Source organism: Dipodomys merriami, unplaced genomic scaffold (assembly GCF_024711535.1).
Source record: "Dipodomys merriami isolate MVZ:Mamm:240054 unplaced genomic scaffold, mDipMer1.0.p SCAF_1, whole genome shotgun sequence".
In the NCBI taxonomy this organism is placed as follows: domain Eukaryota; kingdom Metazoa; phylum Chordata; class Mammalia; order Rodentia; family Heteromyidae; genus Dipodomys; species Dipodomys merriami.
This window is the reverse complement of record NW_027202270.1, coordinates 13,260,403-13,277,778: the sequence shown is the minus strand read 5'-3', so window position 1 is coordinate 13,277,778 and position 17,376 is coordinate 13,260,403. Positions and strand designations below refer to the sequence as shown.

The 17,376-nt window shown below is 40.9% G+C and overlaps 1 protein-coding gene across 2 annotated transcripts in view; it reads left to right on the top strand.

Annotated features, from left to right (window-relative positions):
• The window catches only part of Acsl3 (acyl-CoA synthetase long chain family member 3), a 46,598-nt gene extending 34,543 nt beyond the window's left edge, over positions 1-12,055 (top strand). For both annotated transcript variants that reach the window (XM_070016056.1, XM_070016066.1), the window contains exons 8-16: positions 120-243; positions 454-525; positions 1,389-1,528; positions 2,394-2,566; positions 4,242-4,316; positions 4,938-5,129; positions 6,775-6,889; positions 8,374-8,531; positions 11,728-12,055. In XM_070016056.1, the coding sequence (XP_069872157.1) occupies positions 120-243; positions 454-525; positions 1,389-1,528; positions 2,394-2,566; positions 4,242-4,316; positions 4,938-5,129; positions 6,775-6,889; positions 8,374-8,531; positions 11,728-11,885 (1,207 nt within the window). In that variant the 3' untranslated portion in view covers positions 11,886-12,055. The remainder of the gene's footprint in view (positions 1-119; positions 244-453; positions 526-1,388; positions 1,529-2,393; positions 2,567-4,241; positions 4,317-4,937; positions 5,130-6,774; positions 6,890-8,373; positions 8,532-11,727) is intronic.
• Positions 12,056-17,376: the final 5,321 nt, after the last annotated feature.

Genomic DNA, 17,376 nt, shown 5'->3' with positions numbered 1-17,376 from the left:
ACCCACAGTGGGAAGCCCAAATTGATGCCCTGAGGGCTTTTGTACCTTCAAACCTGCTCCTGTTCAGTCACTTCTGGAAGAGGGCACTCCTCACTTTTGCTTCTTGCCTGTCTTTTCAGAGAGGACGATGTATATATTGGGTACCTGCCCCTGGCCCATGTTCTAGAACTCAGTGCAGAGCTGGTTTGTCTTTCTCATGGATGCCGCATTGGGTACTCTTCACCACAGACGTTAGCCGATCAGGTAAGTTAAATATCAGTGACTTGAAATACAAAAAAAATTATTTTTAGTATCCCCGGCACCCCCTTCCCAGTCAGTATGACAGTTAAGCTCTTGCCTTTTGTTTGTTAGATTATAACTACATTAAAAAGACATGCTTATTTGATGTGAGAATTCCATTTCGTTTAAAAAAATACAGATCATTTTATATAGGTCACTTTTTCTATTTTATAGTCTTCAAAAATAAAAAAAGGAAGCAAAGGGGATACATCCATGTTGAAACCAACCCTGATGGCAGCTGTCCCGGTAAGACCCGGCCACTCTGGCATACCGAGTAGTGCTAAGTATCACCAGCCACAGTAGCAGGGTGGCTCACGCAGAATTCATTCCATCCCCTTGTCATTATTGCCTTAAACTTTACAATATTATTTTCCTTTATTTTTATTTTATTCTTACTGAATACTCAAATTTCAGCTTCCGTGTCACTATGAGCTCTTTTCCCTCTCCTAGCCTCTTAATAGTGGTCTTTATAATACCTGTTATGTGCTGATTGTTACTATTTGAAGTGTTGGGGGATTCTTATTAGGTGCTTGAATGTTCACATCAAGAATGATTATACAGCTGCTCCAAAGTCATATTTGGGCAGTAGTTTTGGATATTTTACTTTAAATTTTAGTTCATTTATAAATATCTGAAGTTGTAGAGAGACAATTTTTTAAAATAATGTGTGAATTACAGTAATGACCTAGCAGGCAAAGCACAGTCTTTTTATATAAGCATGGTCTTTTTATAAGATAAAATTAGATTTTTAACTATTTCAAAGGATTCATTTATGTTATCAAACTTCATTTGTAGTTCAATAATAAATAAGATAACTAGCAAAGCAATATAAAGAACTAATAGTGGAAGGATGAGTCTGTAGCTCAGTGGTAGAGTACTTGCCTAGCATGTTTAAAGCCCTGGGTTTCATCCACCAAAACCAATATATTCCTGCCTGATCCTAGATAAATCTCTTATTAAAATTGTTTTAACAAAATTGTAATTTTAAATTAAACTACTTGGTCCTGATAGACTGTTAAATTTTAAGACCTCTAACAGTGATAGAAATAATGTTAAGCTTTATATACATAATCCAGGTATAATTAAAAACTTCATTTTTATATACCTAGGAAATCATGGATCGAATCTATAAGAATGTCATGAATAAAGTGAATGAAATGAGTAGTTTTCAGCGGAATTTGTTTATTCTGGCCTATAATTACAAGATGGAACAAATTTCAAGAGGGCATAGTACTCCATTGTGTGACAGGTAAGCTGCCAGGAGCTGTGTCCTCAGCCCTGCTCCTCCTCCTGGTTGATTGAGGGTAGTAAGCAGAGAGGTTATTCTCAGAAACATGTTAATTCAAATTGATTTGTTACTTTTCTTACCCAGCTTCCTTTTAACAATAAGCTTTAAGTTATACTGAAATTTAGAAGTTAGATAACTGTATATTAATATATACATAAATCTGAAGTAAGTTAAAAAGTTTTAGTAAATTCCATAAATATTTAATATTTTTGAATGGTTAAAAAATGGTATATACTGTGCGTATAGTGATATGTATTATGTGCTTATGATGTAAGAAACATTTTGTGGCCAATAATTGGGCAACATGTTGTATAAAATTAAGTCTGACAATTTTAATTTATTTGCAATATTCAAAAAATACTTGAAGAGTTCTTTTTATTTTATTTTTTATTTATTATCAGTACCAAGGGTTGCTTGGCTTGCTCGCTGAGCTTGCTTGCTTGGCTAGTACTCTTCCACTTGAGTCATGTCTCTAATCTGGCTTTTTGCTGGTTATTTTGGAGATGGAGTCTAAAGGGACTTTTCTACTTGGCTGGGCTCGAACCTTGGTCCTTTGGATCCCAGTTTTCTCAGTAGCTAGGATCATAGGTGTGAGTCACTTGAACTCGGCTTTCTTGAGAAATTCTTACAAGGAAATCATATATTTTTTACCTTTATCTTTAAAAATTAACATTTAAGTAGTGGGTCAAGAGACTCTTGAATTTGTGGGTAACCTTGATGGGTCATTTAATCCCAATATTTTTACGTAACAAAATTGAGAGATTAGTCTAAAGATAAAATTCTGTTCAGCTTTAAAAGTTTGCTTAATTTGTTCTTTTCTTTTTAGCTTTGTTTTCCGGAAAGTTCGAAGCTTGCTAGGTGGAAATATTCGCCTTTTATTATGTGGTGGTGCTCCGCTTTCTGCAACCACACAGCGATTCATGAATATCTGTTTTTGCTGTCCTGTTGGTCAGGGATATGGACTCACTGAATCCACAGGGGCTGGAACAATTACAGAAGGTTAGTGCTGCCTGTGAGATGTCCACCTAGTGTCCCATCTGAGACAGGAGTGCAGCTTATGGCATTATTTTCTCGAGTTATTCTTTAAAATATACTGGAGAAGAGTGGTATAGATTTGTGCAGAGCAGAATAGATACTATAATTTTTTTTTTTTTTTTTTTTTGGGTCCGGTCATGGGGCCTGAACTCTGGGCCTGGGTGCTGTCCCTCAGCTCTTCAGCTCAAGGCTAGCACTCTACCACTTGAGCCACAGCGCCACTTCCGGCTTTTTTCTTTTTGCTTATGTGGTGCTGAGGAATTGAACCCAGGGCCTTGAGCATGCAAGACGAGTGCTCTACCACTGAGCCACCTTCCCAGCCCTAGATACTATAATTATTGATCATAATTGTGAGGTTCTTTCCCTACATCTTGGGAGCCCTCTCTGACTTACTCTCCAGCCTGGCTTGGAACTAGAACTGAATATTTTTAAATAGGGTTTGGTAGCTGAAGTGGACACAGAGAGGCAAGAGCAGTCTCATTGGGAGGTAGAGTCACACAGATAGGTATCTACTCCAGTTTTGTGAGGCCTACTAAGAAAGTAGTGTGGGTATCCCATCAACCTCTAACATGGGGCTCCAAACACTCTTATCTAACAGGGTTGGCAGTTGATGCTGTGATGTGGATCTGTTGATGGAGATTTGCAGTGTGTGTCACTTTTTTTTGGGGGGGGGGGGGCTCCGGTTGTGGGGCCTGAACTCTGGGCCTGGGCACTGTCCCTCAGCTCTTCAGCTCAAGGCTAGTGCTCTACCACTTGAGCCAAAGTGCCACTTCCAGCTTTTTTTCTTTTTGCTTTATGTGGTGCTGAGGAATCGAACCCAGGGCCTCATGCATGCAAGGCAAGCGCTCTACTACTGAGCCACATTCCCAGCCCCAAACTACTTCAGGTATTTTTTTTCCCCTCTTTTGAATAGTTTATTGGACATGAGTCTCATGGGCTTTTTTTTTTGGTCAGTCGTGGGCCTGAATTCTGGGCCTGGGCGCTGTCCCTCAGCTCTTCAGCTCAGGCTAATGCTCGACCACTTGAGCCACAGCACAACTTCCGGCTTCTTCTGCTTGGTGCTGAGGAATGGAACCCAGGGCCTCATGCATGCAACGCAAGCATTCTACCACTGAGCCACCTTCCCAGCCCCATTGAGCCACCTTCCCAGCCCCACGGACTTTATTGTCCCCACCTGGCTTTGAGCTGTTATTCTTTAGACTCAGTCTCCTGAGCAGCTAGGATTACATGAAACACCAGCACCTGGCATAATTTTTATTTTAAAGATGATTTTAATAACAATATCCAATTCAGTTCCCTTCCCTTCCCTGCCTTTTTGCATATGGGGCAAAGTGTAATTTGGGGGCATGATAGTTCAACATGTAGTAAAGACTAGAGTTAGCTTTATCTTCATGCTGGGTTTTGTTGTTAAGAGTCTGCCTACTTGTGGGGCTTTTCTAGTCCTGTAGTAGTGGGAAGTCAGGACTGTTCAAAACTGCACCTCTGCAGACTGTACAGCCTGTGCTACTGCTTTTAATGATTCTGTGCGGATGCCTAAGCTATGGGGTCAGTTCACCATTTTCAATAAGTTGAGGTATTTAATAAATGAAAAAATGAGGTAATGTTTACTGTTCTCACCTTTCTTCCTTTTGCATATTAGTGTGGGACTACAATACTGGCCGAGTGGGAGCACCATTAGATTGCTGTGAAATCAAATTAAAGAACTGGGAGGAAGGTAATAACCTATGTTAACTATAGAGGTTTAATTTTTATAGGATAAAACTTTATAAATTATTTCATTTTCTGTAATCCTTTAGAATGCACAGTCATCTACAAGTGCTTGTTTTGATTCTCCCCCATCCCCTGCTGGTCCTGGGGCTTGAACTCAGGACCTTATGCTGTCTCTGAGTGTTTTTTCTCCTCAAGGCTAGTGCTTTACCACTTGAGCCACAGTTCTACTTCTAGCTTTTTTGGTAGTTTACTGGAGATAAGTCTCACAGACTTTCCTGCCTGGGCTGGCTTCTACCTGTGATCCTCAAATCTCAGCCTCCTGAGTAGCTCTAGGATTACAGGTGTGAACCATCAACATCTGGCAGTTTTTATTTTAAATGCCTATATTTTTCTAAAGCTACATACATAGTATCACCCCTTCCATTATTTTTCTCCATCCTTTCCAATCCAAACTCTCTCTTCAGTAGGCTATGCATTGAATATTATGACTACTTGTAGGTTTCATGTCGATGAGCTTTGTTATCCAGTCTGTTTTCTTTGGGAAACTTTAATTGAATTTTGAATTAACACATGGTACACTTAAGGATCAAAAGAGTGAATTGATTACACTTACTCTGTTTACTAGGTGGATATTTTAATACTGATAAACCACATCCCCGAGGTGAAATTCTTATCGGTGGTCAGAATGTAACAATGGGATACTACAAAAATGAAGCCAAGACAAAAGCTGACTTCTTTGAAGATGAAAATGGGCAGAGATGGCTCTGTACTGGAGATATTGGAGAGTTTGACCCTGATGGTTGTTTGAAGATTATTGGTAAGCAAGCATATCTTTTCTTGGAAGTGAATGTTTCTCAGGTGGTTTTGTGCAGGAGGTATGGTATGTTTTTTAGTAGCTCTTTAATGATGTAAGAGCATATCTTCTTGTTAGTGGCAGTCTGGTCTATTGTCTTTGTAATACAATTACTTAATTTATTTGTTGTGCCAGCAGACTTGGGCTTGCCTGGCTGCTGTCCCAGAGCTTGGTTTGTTCAAGTCTGATGCTCTACTATTTGAGCCGCAGCACCACTTTTGGCCTTTTGGTACTTTTTTTTTGGGCGGGGGGTGGGGGGCTGGAGGTCTGGTCATGGGGCCTGAACTCTGGGCCTGGGCGCTGTCCCTCAGCTCTTCAGCTCAAGGCTAGCGCTCTACCACTTGAGCCACAGAGCCACTTCCAGCTTTTTTCTTTTTGCTTATGTGGTGCTGAGGAATCGAACCCAGGGCCTCATGCATGCAAGGCAAGCGCTCTACCACTGAGGGAGATAAGAATTTCAGACATGGGGCTGGGAAGGTGGCTCAGTGGTAGAGTGCTTGAGTTGGATTCCTTAGCACCACATAAATAGCTGAAGTGGCACTGTGGCTCCAGTGGTAGAATGCTAGCCTTGGGCAAAAAGAATCAGGGACAGTGACCAGGCCCTGAGTTCAACCCCAGGACTGGCAAACAAACAAACCAAAAAAAAGAATTCCAGACTTGTTTGTTGGCTTTAAAACCATACCTTTTTCTTTCTTTCTTAATAGGGATTTTACGTATTTTACCCTGGGCACCTTCTGCTTGTGGAATGAATGTTTCTTTTTGTGAATTTGGGCATCAGTAGGTCAGGCCTCTTTTTTCCTGATCTTAGTCCTTGCCTTGCCCAAGAAAACAGGAAAGCCCAGCAGCTCAAGTACTGGGACACATTGGGGGTAAAAACTACCTTCCTCAGCAACTCTTGGGACCTTCGTTCAGTTCCTGGCATCTGTTCTTTGTGTTCATTCCAGGGGCCGCTGTTTTCTCTCAGGCAGCTCTTCATGCTTATTTCTTGTCCTAATACAGATTACAAAATCATATTCGTGTTCATAGGTTAGGCAGACTACCCTGTTGTAGGAATGTGCTCCCTTGCTGTGTGTCCTCCACCTCCCCACACCTCCTTTCCAGATAGATTGTGAGCTTGTCCATATCCATAGTATTCCTCCACAGCTCCCTGGTATTTCGGATACAGGGATACACCTTTTCAGCAGACAGCACCTGTCTATACCTGATGATGAGGGGAGGGAGGAAGAGGGACCATAAAATCCTATTACAGATTTTTTTTTCTGGGCTTGGGCAATGCCTGAGCTGCTTTTTGCTCAAGGCTAGCACTCTACTACTCGAGCCACAGTACCACTTCTGGCTTTTCCTGTTTATGTGGTACTGAAGAATTGAACCCTGGACTTCATGCATGATAGGCAAGCACTCTACCATTAAGCCACATTCCCAGCTCTGTTTTTGTTTTTACAGGACATTTTTAGCTGGATGTGGTGGCTCACACTTGCATCTCAGCACTTACAAGAGCAAGGTGAGGCAGGAGAGTTTTGAGTGCCCGGCAGTCTAGGCTGCCACCATTTGTATGTATTGAAGTATTAATATTCTCAGTGTTCCCTCTCCCTGCTTTTGTTCTGCACAGATCGTAAAAAGGACCTTGTAAAACTACAGGCAGGGGAATATGTTTCTCTTGGGAAAGTGGAAGCAGCTCTGAAGAATCTCCCTCTGATTGATAACATTTGTGCATATGCAAACAGGTAAGAAGGTGGAATTCACATTTCCATCCTATATGAGCCTCTGCAGAACTTTTCTAGGAACTCTTCCTCTTGATTTCTGAGCATGGCCTCTTCCTTAGAGCCATTTACGGATTCTTTCCCTAGAATGCCTCCCCTCACCTTCCTGTTTCCTGCTTTCCATCTCTTACACTCTAGTAGAGAGCCACAGCCTTGCTGCCTCTAGCTCCCTGTCCTTGTGCAGTGAAGCTTCACAGAGCTGTCCAGTGGAGTTAGTGAGCAGCCCACTGCTTAACTACCTTGCCTTTAGCTTCCCCTGCTCAGCACTTAGGGGGAGTTGGCCACCTGAAGGAATCGCTCGTTAAGCTGCAGAGTAACATACCATTGCTGCTTGGGAAGGGAATTGTTAAAATCCCAGAACCGCATGATTGGGAATGTGTTGGGAATTCAGACTAGAACACTATGATTACACTAAATAATCCACATGGTCATTATTCTCCACTTTCGATGATGTTACATTTTATGAGTAAGCCAAGGAATCTGTCAGTAGAGGTTGCTATAATTAATGAGGGAAAATAAAATCAAGTTTCAGAAGGATCAGTTTTAGAGACTTTGGTTTATAGATCAAGTTGTAGATGAAGTTCAGAATGAATGCCATTTTCTGAAGTGGCTGACACCAAAAAAATCTAATTTTGGAGTGTTTTGAATCTTGGAATATTGGGTAATCTACCCTCTGGTTTTCCAATGGTTTTGCCCTTTAACTAGCTGTCAGTGGTTTCTTCAGTACTGCTATCGGTCTGGATGTAACTAGATCCCAATAACCAGGTCTCTCTTTTTTCTTCCGGATGCAGCTACCATTTCTTCAGGTTGAAGTTTTTATAGTCTTCACAGGTGTCTGCCTCTGGCATATTGAGAGTCCCTTGGTCCTCACAGATTCTCACAATAAGAAAGTGGACATAATCACATTATTTTGCTTTGTTGTCACATTTCTTTAGATACAATCGTTAACCTGTTAGATTTGCTTTTAACGTATGGCTATTTTTCTTAAAGGTAAATTTTTTAATGGTTTAATTTTCTTTTAAAAATGCATATTTGGCACTCATTGCTATGCATTGGTGGACAGCACTATTAGCTCTTGAGAGAAAAAGGAAGCATTCATGTTCAGGAAATGTCAGTTTTAAAATGGTGTTTGCTAGGTACACATTGACATACTTCTGGCTAATCACATTCTAGAACAATCTGGAGGCAAATTATTACTAAAAGTATAATAATATACCTATCATATACTTACATATATAATAGTGTGCAGTTATGTATACTTGGAATTTATTGAGCAATTTTAAATGCTAAAGTACTGGAATGTATCACGAATCAAATAGTAAGACTAGCTGCTGTTACAGTTGCTACCAAGTAGGGCCCATGCAATAAAAGAAAATTAGAAAATGTCAAGGCAATTTAGTATTAGTACTATATTGTTCTTTAGCTAAATTGCCCTTTGTATATTTCAGCTATCATTCTTACGTCATTGGCTTTGTTGTGCCAAATCAAAAGGAACTAACAGAACTAGCTTTGAAGAAAGGACTTAAAGGTTCGTGGGAGGAGCTGTGTAACAGCAGTGAGATGGAAAATGAGGTCCTGAAAGTGCTTTCTGAAGCTGCTGTTTCAGGTGAGTCCTCTGAATGGGACTGAGTGCAAGAGCTGAGATGGAAGAGCGTGCCTCCTTCCTGCTCACCAAACGCTCTAGTCTCCCAAGCACTCAGGCTGTTCTCATCCCCCAGCTGATGCCCACATCTCTTGAAAACTCTCATCGGGGCAGCTTTGTTTCCTACCCATTGATTGTGTCCTTCTGTTCCAGAATTTGTTTGGTTCTTTCTTGTAGATGATTTTTCTGCTTTTTAAATGTTATTTCATGTTTATCCTCAGTTCATGAATTGCCTTTTGACTCTTACTTGCCTTCTTCTACTCTTTAGTTGGCTAGCATTTAAAAACTTTTTTTTCTTTGTTGGTTTTGATGGTACCGGAGTTAGGAACTGTAGGTTTCTAACATCTGAACCACACCAACTCCTCTTCTCCTGTTTTGTTTGCTTTATTTGCCTTTTCCATAGGGTCTTACATTTTTGTTTAGGCCATCCTTAGAACCACAGTCCTTCTACCCATGTGTCCCAGAGTAGCTAGGATCACATGTGCACACTATCATACCTGGCTTGCTTGTTGACATGGGGTCTCAGTAACTTTTTGTGTAGGCTAGCCTTGAACTGTGATCCAAGCCATGCCAGTTGTGAGCTAAAAGTACCTGTTTTTCTTAAGTTTTTTGGGGGATGGGGGGGGAGAAAAGATTACATTTACACTTGAGCAGATCCTCTACTGCGTGAGCCTGCCTCCAACTCCTATTTGCATTGGTGGTTTTTTGTGGGGAGGTGGGGATCAGTTGTAGGGCTTGAACTCAAAGCCTTGGCTTTTCTGCTTAAGGCTAGCACTCTACCACTTTGGTGTTCTGGTGGGTAATTGGAGATAAAAGAGTCTCATAGACTTTGCTGGTGGGGATGGCTTTGAACTGCGATCTTGAGATCTCAGTTTCCTGAGTAGCTAGGATTACAGGCATGAGCCACTGGCACCTAGCACATTGGTTGTTTTGAGGGAATATCTGTTTTAGGCCCTGGTATTGGGGATGACAGCACTTCTTCAGTAGCTGAGATAATAGCGAGAGCCACTGTACCTAGCCATCGATGGAGATGGTGTCTCATAAACCAATTGCTTTGTATGTCTGTGCCTTGAACTGTCCCTTAATGTTTACACTCAAAGTTGGCATTCTATCACTTGAGCCACAGCTCCACTTCTGGCTTTTTGGTGGTTAATTGGATATAATAATATCACCAAAAAAAAAAAAAAAAAGTATCACAGACTTTCCTGCTGGGGCTGGCTTTGACCCTTAATCCTCTGATCTCAGCCTTTTGAATAGCTAGGAGTACATTCAGTACAGTTGTGAGCCACTAGTGCTCAGCTCAAAAACAACTTTTTGCCCAGATTAACCTTTGAGAGGGATCTCAGTCTTTGCCTCCCAAGTAACTTGGATTATTACAGGCTTGGACCACTGTGCCCAACTTCACTTTTATGCATTATTTTGAATCATTTGGTAATTTGTATATGTATATCAATTTGGATCTTTTTAGTAGACCATTTTTCTCTCTTTTTATGTCTTATTGTTGAAGCTTTGACTGAAAAATCAGCTACTGGTTTTGTATCATGATGGCTTTGTCCAGTTTGCCCTGCAGAAAGTCTGGAGTCATCTGAAGTCTCTTCGGGGTCTTCTGAGGCTGTGGGTTTAATCTAATTAAAAAGAGTTGCTGGATTTTAGCAAGGACCTCTCCCTGGGGTGTGGCTGATCCTGAAGTTGGTTACTGTAGGTCTGGACCCTGTTCCTGTTAGAGCTTAGATTCATACTGGCAAGATAGAAGCTCTCCAAAAGCCAACATTTTGGGTGTGTGTTTTTTTCTTAGCTGGAAGAAGTCAGGAATTGGAGGTTTCTCCCATTTCTTTTTCCTTCCCTTCCTTCCTTCCTTCCCTCCTTCCTTCCTTCCTTCCTTCCTTCCTTCCTTCCTTCCTTCCTTTCTTTCTTTTTTTTCCTTTTCTTTCTTTCTTGTTGGTTGTGGGGCTTGAACTCAGCCTGGGCACTGCCCCTCGGCTAGCACTCTACCACTTGAGCCACAGTGTCACTTCCAGTTTTCTGGTGGTTAATTGGAGATGAGTCTCATGGACTTTCCTGCCCAGGCTGGCTTTGAACCGCGATCCTCAGATCTCAGCCTCCTGAGTATCTAGGATTACAGGTGTGAGCCACCGGCACCGAGCAGTTTCTCCCATTTCTATACGGTAGTGTCAATAGAATGGGCTCTGTGAAGTGAAAGTCAGATATTTTTGCCACCTGACTTCGTTGTGGTTGATTTTATGCTCATATGTAGTTCAGGAACTTCTCATCTGGTTTCTGGACTTCTTAGGGCCAAACAGAAGCTGGGTTTTCCTCTTCCATCGTCCCAGGGTGTTACTCCCCTCACCATATTTCTTCTGTGGGTACTGACGGCTGGTGCTCACTGCTTCCCCTGTTGGGTTGAGTGTGACTGTGTGGAAGCCATTTCCTTTTTACATGTCTATGAGTGTTCCATAATTTTTGGAATAAATGCTTAGAAAATAAGTACATGTGTCACTTCAAAACTCCATCAGTGATTCTTCTTGATCCTCTTGATTCTTCCCGGTCTTTCACACTGTGCTTACATTTTCTCTGCAGTTATGAGTCAGAGGGTGTTTGGTCTGTAGTGGTAGGAGAGCATTCTATTCTGTCCTCACATAGTGATATCCTGGCTTAGTCACAAGATTCTCCTTAAACTTTGTTTTTAATTTCTCAATTCTTCTTTTGTTGTTGTTGTTGTTGTTGTTGGTCATGGGGTTTGAACTCTGGGCCTGGGCACTGTCCCTGAGCTCTTCAGCTCAAGGCTAGTGCTCTACCACTTGAGCCACAGCGCCATTTCTGGCTTTTTCTGCTTATGTGGTACTGAGGAATCAAACCCAGAGCCTCATGCATGCAAGGCAAGCACTCTACCACTGAGCCACCTTCCCAGCCTTTCTCAATTATTCTATAAATACAGTTCTCTTTTCCTTTCTCCTAGATCCCAGTCCTGAGATGTACGTGGTTTACACCTTGGCGTGTATCCTCCCTAGGTCAACAAATATAGATACATTATATTTATCTGGCTTGGGTTGCAATGTGTTTTCTTTTTCCTTTTTAAAATCTTTTAATATTTTAATTTTGCTAAGATCTTTATACATTTCTCATGCCTGTGCCTTTTTTTTTTTTTTTTTTTAAATCTCAGCAAGTCTGGAAAAGTTTGAAATCCCACTAAAAATTCGTTTGAGTCCTGAGCCGTGGACCCCCGAAACTGGCCTGGTGACAGATGCTTTCAAGTTGAAGCGCAAAGAGCTTAAAACACACTACCAGGCGGACATTGAGCGGATGTATGGAAGGAAGTGATCATTCCCTCGGGCATCCATTGCTCTCCTGAGCTCAGATCAAATAGGAAAATACTTGAAATGCATGTCTCGACCCTGAGGCGGACTCCATCCCTCGTCCTACACCGAGGTTGTTACTTCTCATGCCACCATTTCTCACTGACAGGATTAGTAAAGTATTAAGACAGCAAATTTGTGTCTGTCTCCTCTTTGCTCTCTTCCAGCTTCACCTTTCCACCACGACTGGACTTGTCAGCAGGAGAATTTCTCTCAGTCACATTGGGAAGCAGTGATTTTAAAACCTCAAGTTTTTAAACATGATTTATATGTTCTGTATAGTGTTCAGTTTGTAACTTTTTAAAGTTTGGATGTATAGAGGGATAAATAGGAAAATATAAGAATTGGTTATTTGGGGGCTTTTTTACTTATTGTATTTAAAAATACAAGAGTATTGATGTGAAATTATGTAAATTTCAAATGCTTATGAATCAAATCATTGTTGAACAAAAGATTTGTTGCTGTGTAATTATTGTCTTGTATGCATTTGAGAGAAATAAATATACCTATACTTATGTTTTAAGAAATGGAGGACTTGTTACTATATGTCTGCCAGCGTCTTGGTTGAAACAAAGCCACAGGAGAGGGTTGGGCTTTATTGTAAGGGAGAAAGCCAGCACAGCGGATGGAGTAGCGAGCAGGTATGTAGTCTGCAGCTGACTGCCAGAATGTTCAGTGTTTTCTCCTTAGCTGGTGGAACTAGGAGAAGATCCAAAGTTAATGGGAATTTTAAAGTCAGTGAATAGGAAGTTATTAAATGGCCAATTGTACGTTTGGTTGGACAACTAAATGTATTTTTTTTTAATTGTAAAGATACTGTACAGAAGGTTACAGTTACATGAGTGAGGTAATGAGTACACTTCCTCTTGAACATTGTTACCCCCTCCATTGTTTTCCCCCTACCATCCCTTCCCTCCCCAACTAAATGTATTTATGAGCACAAGAGCTCATTACAACCTCTTTCCCCCCTCTCCCCCCCCCCCGCCCCCCCCAGCAATGTGCCCACTTGACTCTTAGGCAGACTATCTGCCTCCCAACCCATCTGTGCCCCGCCCCCGCCCCTTTGAGTACTTCCTAGAGGATCCCTGGGCTCTGGCCCATATTCGGCCCCACAGGATATCTTGCTCAGTCTTGATGCTGACGCCATCACCATCCTCACATACACATAGTATCTCTCTTGATTGCAAGAACATTGGTCCTGAGAACATTGGTGTAAGTCCTCTGAGAATTACAACAAACCCAACACGTGTCACAAATACATCAAAAGTAACTACCAGATTCAAGGTACCAGTGGCTCACACCAGTAATCCTAGCTGCTCAGAAGGATGTAATTCTGAAGGATGTAATTCAAAGCCAACCCAGACAAGTCCATGAGACTCATCTCCAATTATGCACCCAAAAAGCCAGGAGTGGAGCTGTGGCTCAAGTAGTAGAGTGCTATCCTGAGCAGAAACACTCAGGGACAGCATCCAGGCCCTCAGTTCAAACTCCAGGGCTGGCACGCATACTACAAAGCAACTACCAGAACCTCTCCCTCCTTCCCTCCCTCCTTCCTTCCTGTTATAAACAATTCACTATTTCATATGTCTTTTGAGTCATCTGAGGAATTGGTTTGTTTCTTCCTTTCTTGGGAATGCACTAATAAGTACACTCTCCCCAAGTACCACCACCTCAGTTTGCATTTGTCATCAACTACCTTGATGTGAATAACTTCTTTGCTGGCCTTTCTGCATTTATTTCTACTCTGTTCCCATGCTACTGCTGGCTGGCCTTGCTAAAATATAACTTTAATGGCTCCTTTAAAATTGCTTATTGTGCTCTATAGTTCACCTATTTAAAGCATAAGCTCCATGCTTTTTCTTGTACTAATAGAGTTGGGAAAATGTCACTACAATCTAATTTTAAGAACATTTACAAATTACTCAAAGGAAACTGCCCATGATTACTCAGTTCTCATCTCTTTTCCCATACACATCTCAGACAACTATGAATTTAGCTCCTACCTTTGTGGATTTGTGTATTTAGATTGTGGCTATTCATATAAAATATGTTATTCTGTTACTGACTCCTTTTACTTAGGTTCATAGTCCATCCTTGCTTTAGCTTGTGTTACTACATCTGGGTTTTTTTTTTTGTCTAGCTCCCTATTCTCACTTTTTAAACTTTAAATATTTTAATGTTATTATAAAGGTGATATAGAGTGGGTCCAGTTATATATCAAGTAAGGAGTACATTTCTTTGTGGACAATATCACTCATTCCCTCTGTAAATATATGAAATTAAGTAGTTGCACAAAGGAGTTCCCATTTAACAAAGCAATTTATTAAAATGATGCATCTTGATCAATATCCCTTCTAACCTTCTCACCCATCCCTCCCAGCCCACCCCTTCCCTCACCCTTCATTTTGTACACTATACATTGGATTTTTGACTGCTTTCTCCCCCTCTTCTCTGTTCATTCACCCTTTTCCCCTTGACCCCACCCTCACCCTTTTTCAAGTGCCCATTTGCTGGTGTTTATTTTGTTGAACTTTACTTTTGTCTTTCTAAGAAATTACACTATTTGAGTTCTCCTTTGAGTCTACCATATTTTAGGTAATACATTTGTATACATTTGCATACAACCCAACTATTTACTATTTAAAGTTTATAAACTACATGTAGCTTCCATATATAAAGGAAAACATGCATCCTTTGACTTTGTGGGCCTGATTTACTTCACTTAACACTTTTTTCTCCAAGTCTTTCCATTATCTGGATTTTTTATTACAATGAGTTTCTACGTTTGCAGTCATTACAATTTTCCAATAGCTGTTTTGTTTTAATCTTCATACTTTACACTTGAGATAACATTTTGTTCTTGTTTCGTGTGTACATTTACCATTTAGAACTTCCTTTTTTGTGTGCTGTATAACAATTTATTTCCATATTAGTTAAAGTCATTTAAAAATGGTCTCTGTCCTGAAATGATTGGTCATCTTTGTTGTCCATTCAAATTGAGGAATAAGACAATAACAATCTCATCATGCACACAGACAGAACTATGAAACTGGTGACAGGACTGGATGGGTGGCTGGCTGTTTTAAATGCCAGGATGTGGAGATGGGTCCATTTGATTTGCTTCAAGGAAACTCTGATGATTAAATTGGAGAATGGGAATGGTGGAGAAACTGTCTGACTTCAGGTTTGTGGGGCAGAGCCGCAGACCGCTATCCCTTGGTTTTGAATACTGAAGCTCTTCAGAGTTGGCAGAGTGAACACACGGGCTGTTACTAAAACACATTTTCTTCCAGGAGACGCCCATCCTTTCTTCTGAGCTACTTCATTTTGTTTCCATCCATACCCCAGCTTTTGGCCATTTGCTGAATCTTCCTCAGTAGCAACCTCCATCCCTTAGAAATGTATTATCTTGGACACTGCTGCCCTTTTCATGAGAATTTATGTGGGAGAGCAGTCAAATGCACACATATCCAACCTTCTGTTTAGAGATGGATTTTCCAGGGTCTACTTATGAGTGGAACGACTGAAATCAGGATAGGTTTCTGTTTGGGTGACTAGATTTATTTTTTTTAAATATGCAGAAGTACAATAAGGAAGGAGTCCTGTTTTATTCTTTGTGGGTTTATATGGGATAGCCCGATATCTTTGGTGTGAGAAGTACCCCATTTCTCAGCTCACAAGTCTATCCTTAAAAACACAATTCACCACAGGAAAAAAAGGTCACACAGCTAGTGAGCCATTTCACTGCAGATTATGGCCTTTTATTGGCAGTCTTGGCTGTCTGTAGTTGCAATATCTGGGAAGGATAAGAAAACAGGGCTCTGTGTGGTAAGATTCATATTTGAACCTTCCATTCTCTTGATTTCCCTTTGGTTTCAGAAAAAAATATGTATCACTTGGGGTTTTTTATTATCCCTTATTTCTGGCTTTGGTTTATTTCTTTGTTTTGGTTTACTAGGGCAAGTGTGTTATTTCCTCTTGGCATTTCCAAGTTTTCTGAGCTAAGTGACATCCTTCCCTTCCTTCCCCATAGCCATGGACACGTGTCTCTGCTCCTCCCCCTGCTCTGGCCCATTTATCCCCCAATGTACTCTGGATATTCTCCCCTTTAAAAGAAAACCAACTTGGTGAGTTCAGTTCATCCACATAAAAACCACTGAGTGGAGCAGCGTGACATGGTTCTTAAGTCCCCTAGGTCACATTTTTTGGCAAATGATTGTGTCCTGAAACTCTCATTCCCAGGATGTGTGGCTTACTCATCATCGAATACATGGCATTTTCTTAGTCTTGGAATGTTCCATCTCCATGAAACCCCGGTGGAGGGAGAGGGAGGGGACAACCCTTTCTATTACCAGTGGGAAAAAGTTTATTATGAACAATTCCATTGAACCATAATAGACAGGATTTACCTAGCCCGCTGGGGTCTCGTGGAATCGATGACTGGTCCAGGATGGAATTCACTCCAGGAAAGCTGGGAGATTCCTTGTTCCACCATATTTTGTAAAACCTCTCTGTCATGGTTTTATACTCCATTAATAACACTACCCTGATTAGTTCACAAGGCATATTGAATGCAATTTTGGAGCAGAATGAACTAACAAATACACAGTTCAACGACACCATATTACAGATAATATAGGAGAAAGAGCATTGAGGTTTTTGGAGGGACTGAGTAGTACTACCTCCTCTTCTTCTATCTCTGTTTCTCCTAACAATTTTGGTCTACTATCATCTATCCATCTATCATCTATCTCTAACACATAACAATTCATCTCATTGTAATATATAACATAATATTTGCTGTTTTTAACCTTAAGTATACCAAACACAATTCCAGTGGCATCTGCTTCATCCAAAATTCAAATTCAAATTCTCAATATCCATTTCCAGAATGCTATCATTTCAAATTCCACAACCACTAAACACCAAAATCTCCAGCCTTTCCTTCCCATAGCTCTCCGTAATCTCTGTCTCACTTTTTGTCTCTCAAATTCCCTATTCTAGCTGCCTTGGTGGAAGCATACAGTGTTTATCTTTTTTATGTCTCACTTCACTTCGTATAGATGGACATCATCAAGGTTCACACAAGCATATTTCAGAATTTCTTTCCTTTCTAAGGTGTGCTAACCCATTGCGTGTTTGTTCATTCATCAATGGGCATTGGGTTGCTTCATGTTTTAGCCACTGTGAATACATCAGTGCTCAAAAATCTGCTTGAGTTTGCACTCAACCTCTTTTGGGTCTTTCTCCAGAAGTGGAATTGCAGGATCCTGTGTAATTCTGTTTGACTTTTGGAGGAGTCACCACAGCCTCAGCACCCTAACTTACAGCTGAGAAAATCGGGCTCAAACAGGTGAAGCTCCCAGCCTGGGTCACACAGGTAACCTGTGAAGAGAGGTACGGTAGGGAATGCTTTCCCCAAATTGTTCCTCAATGTTTATTCTCTCTCTTCCCCT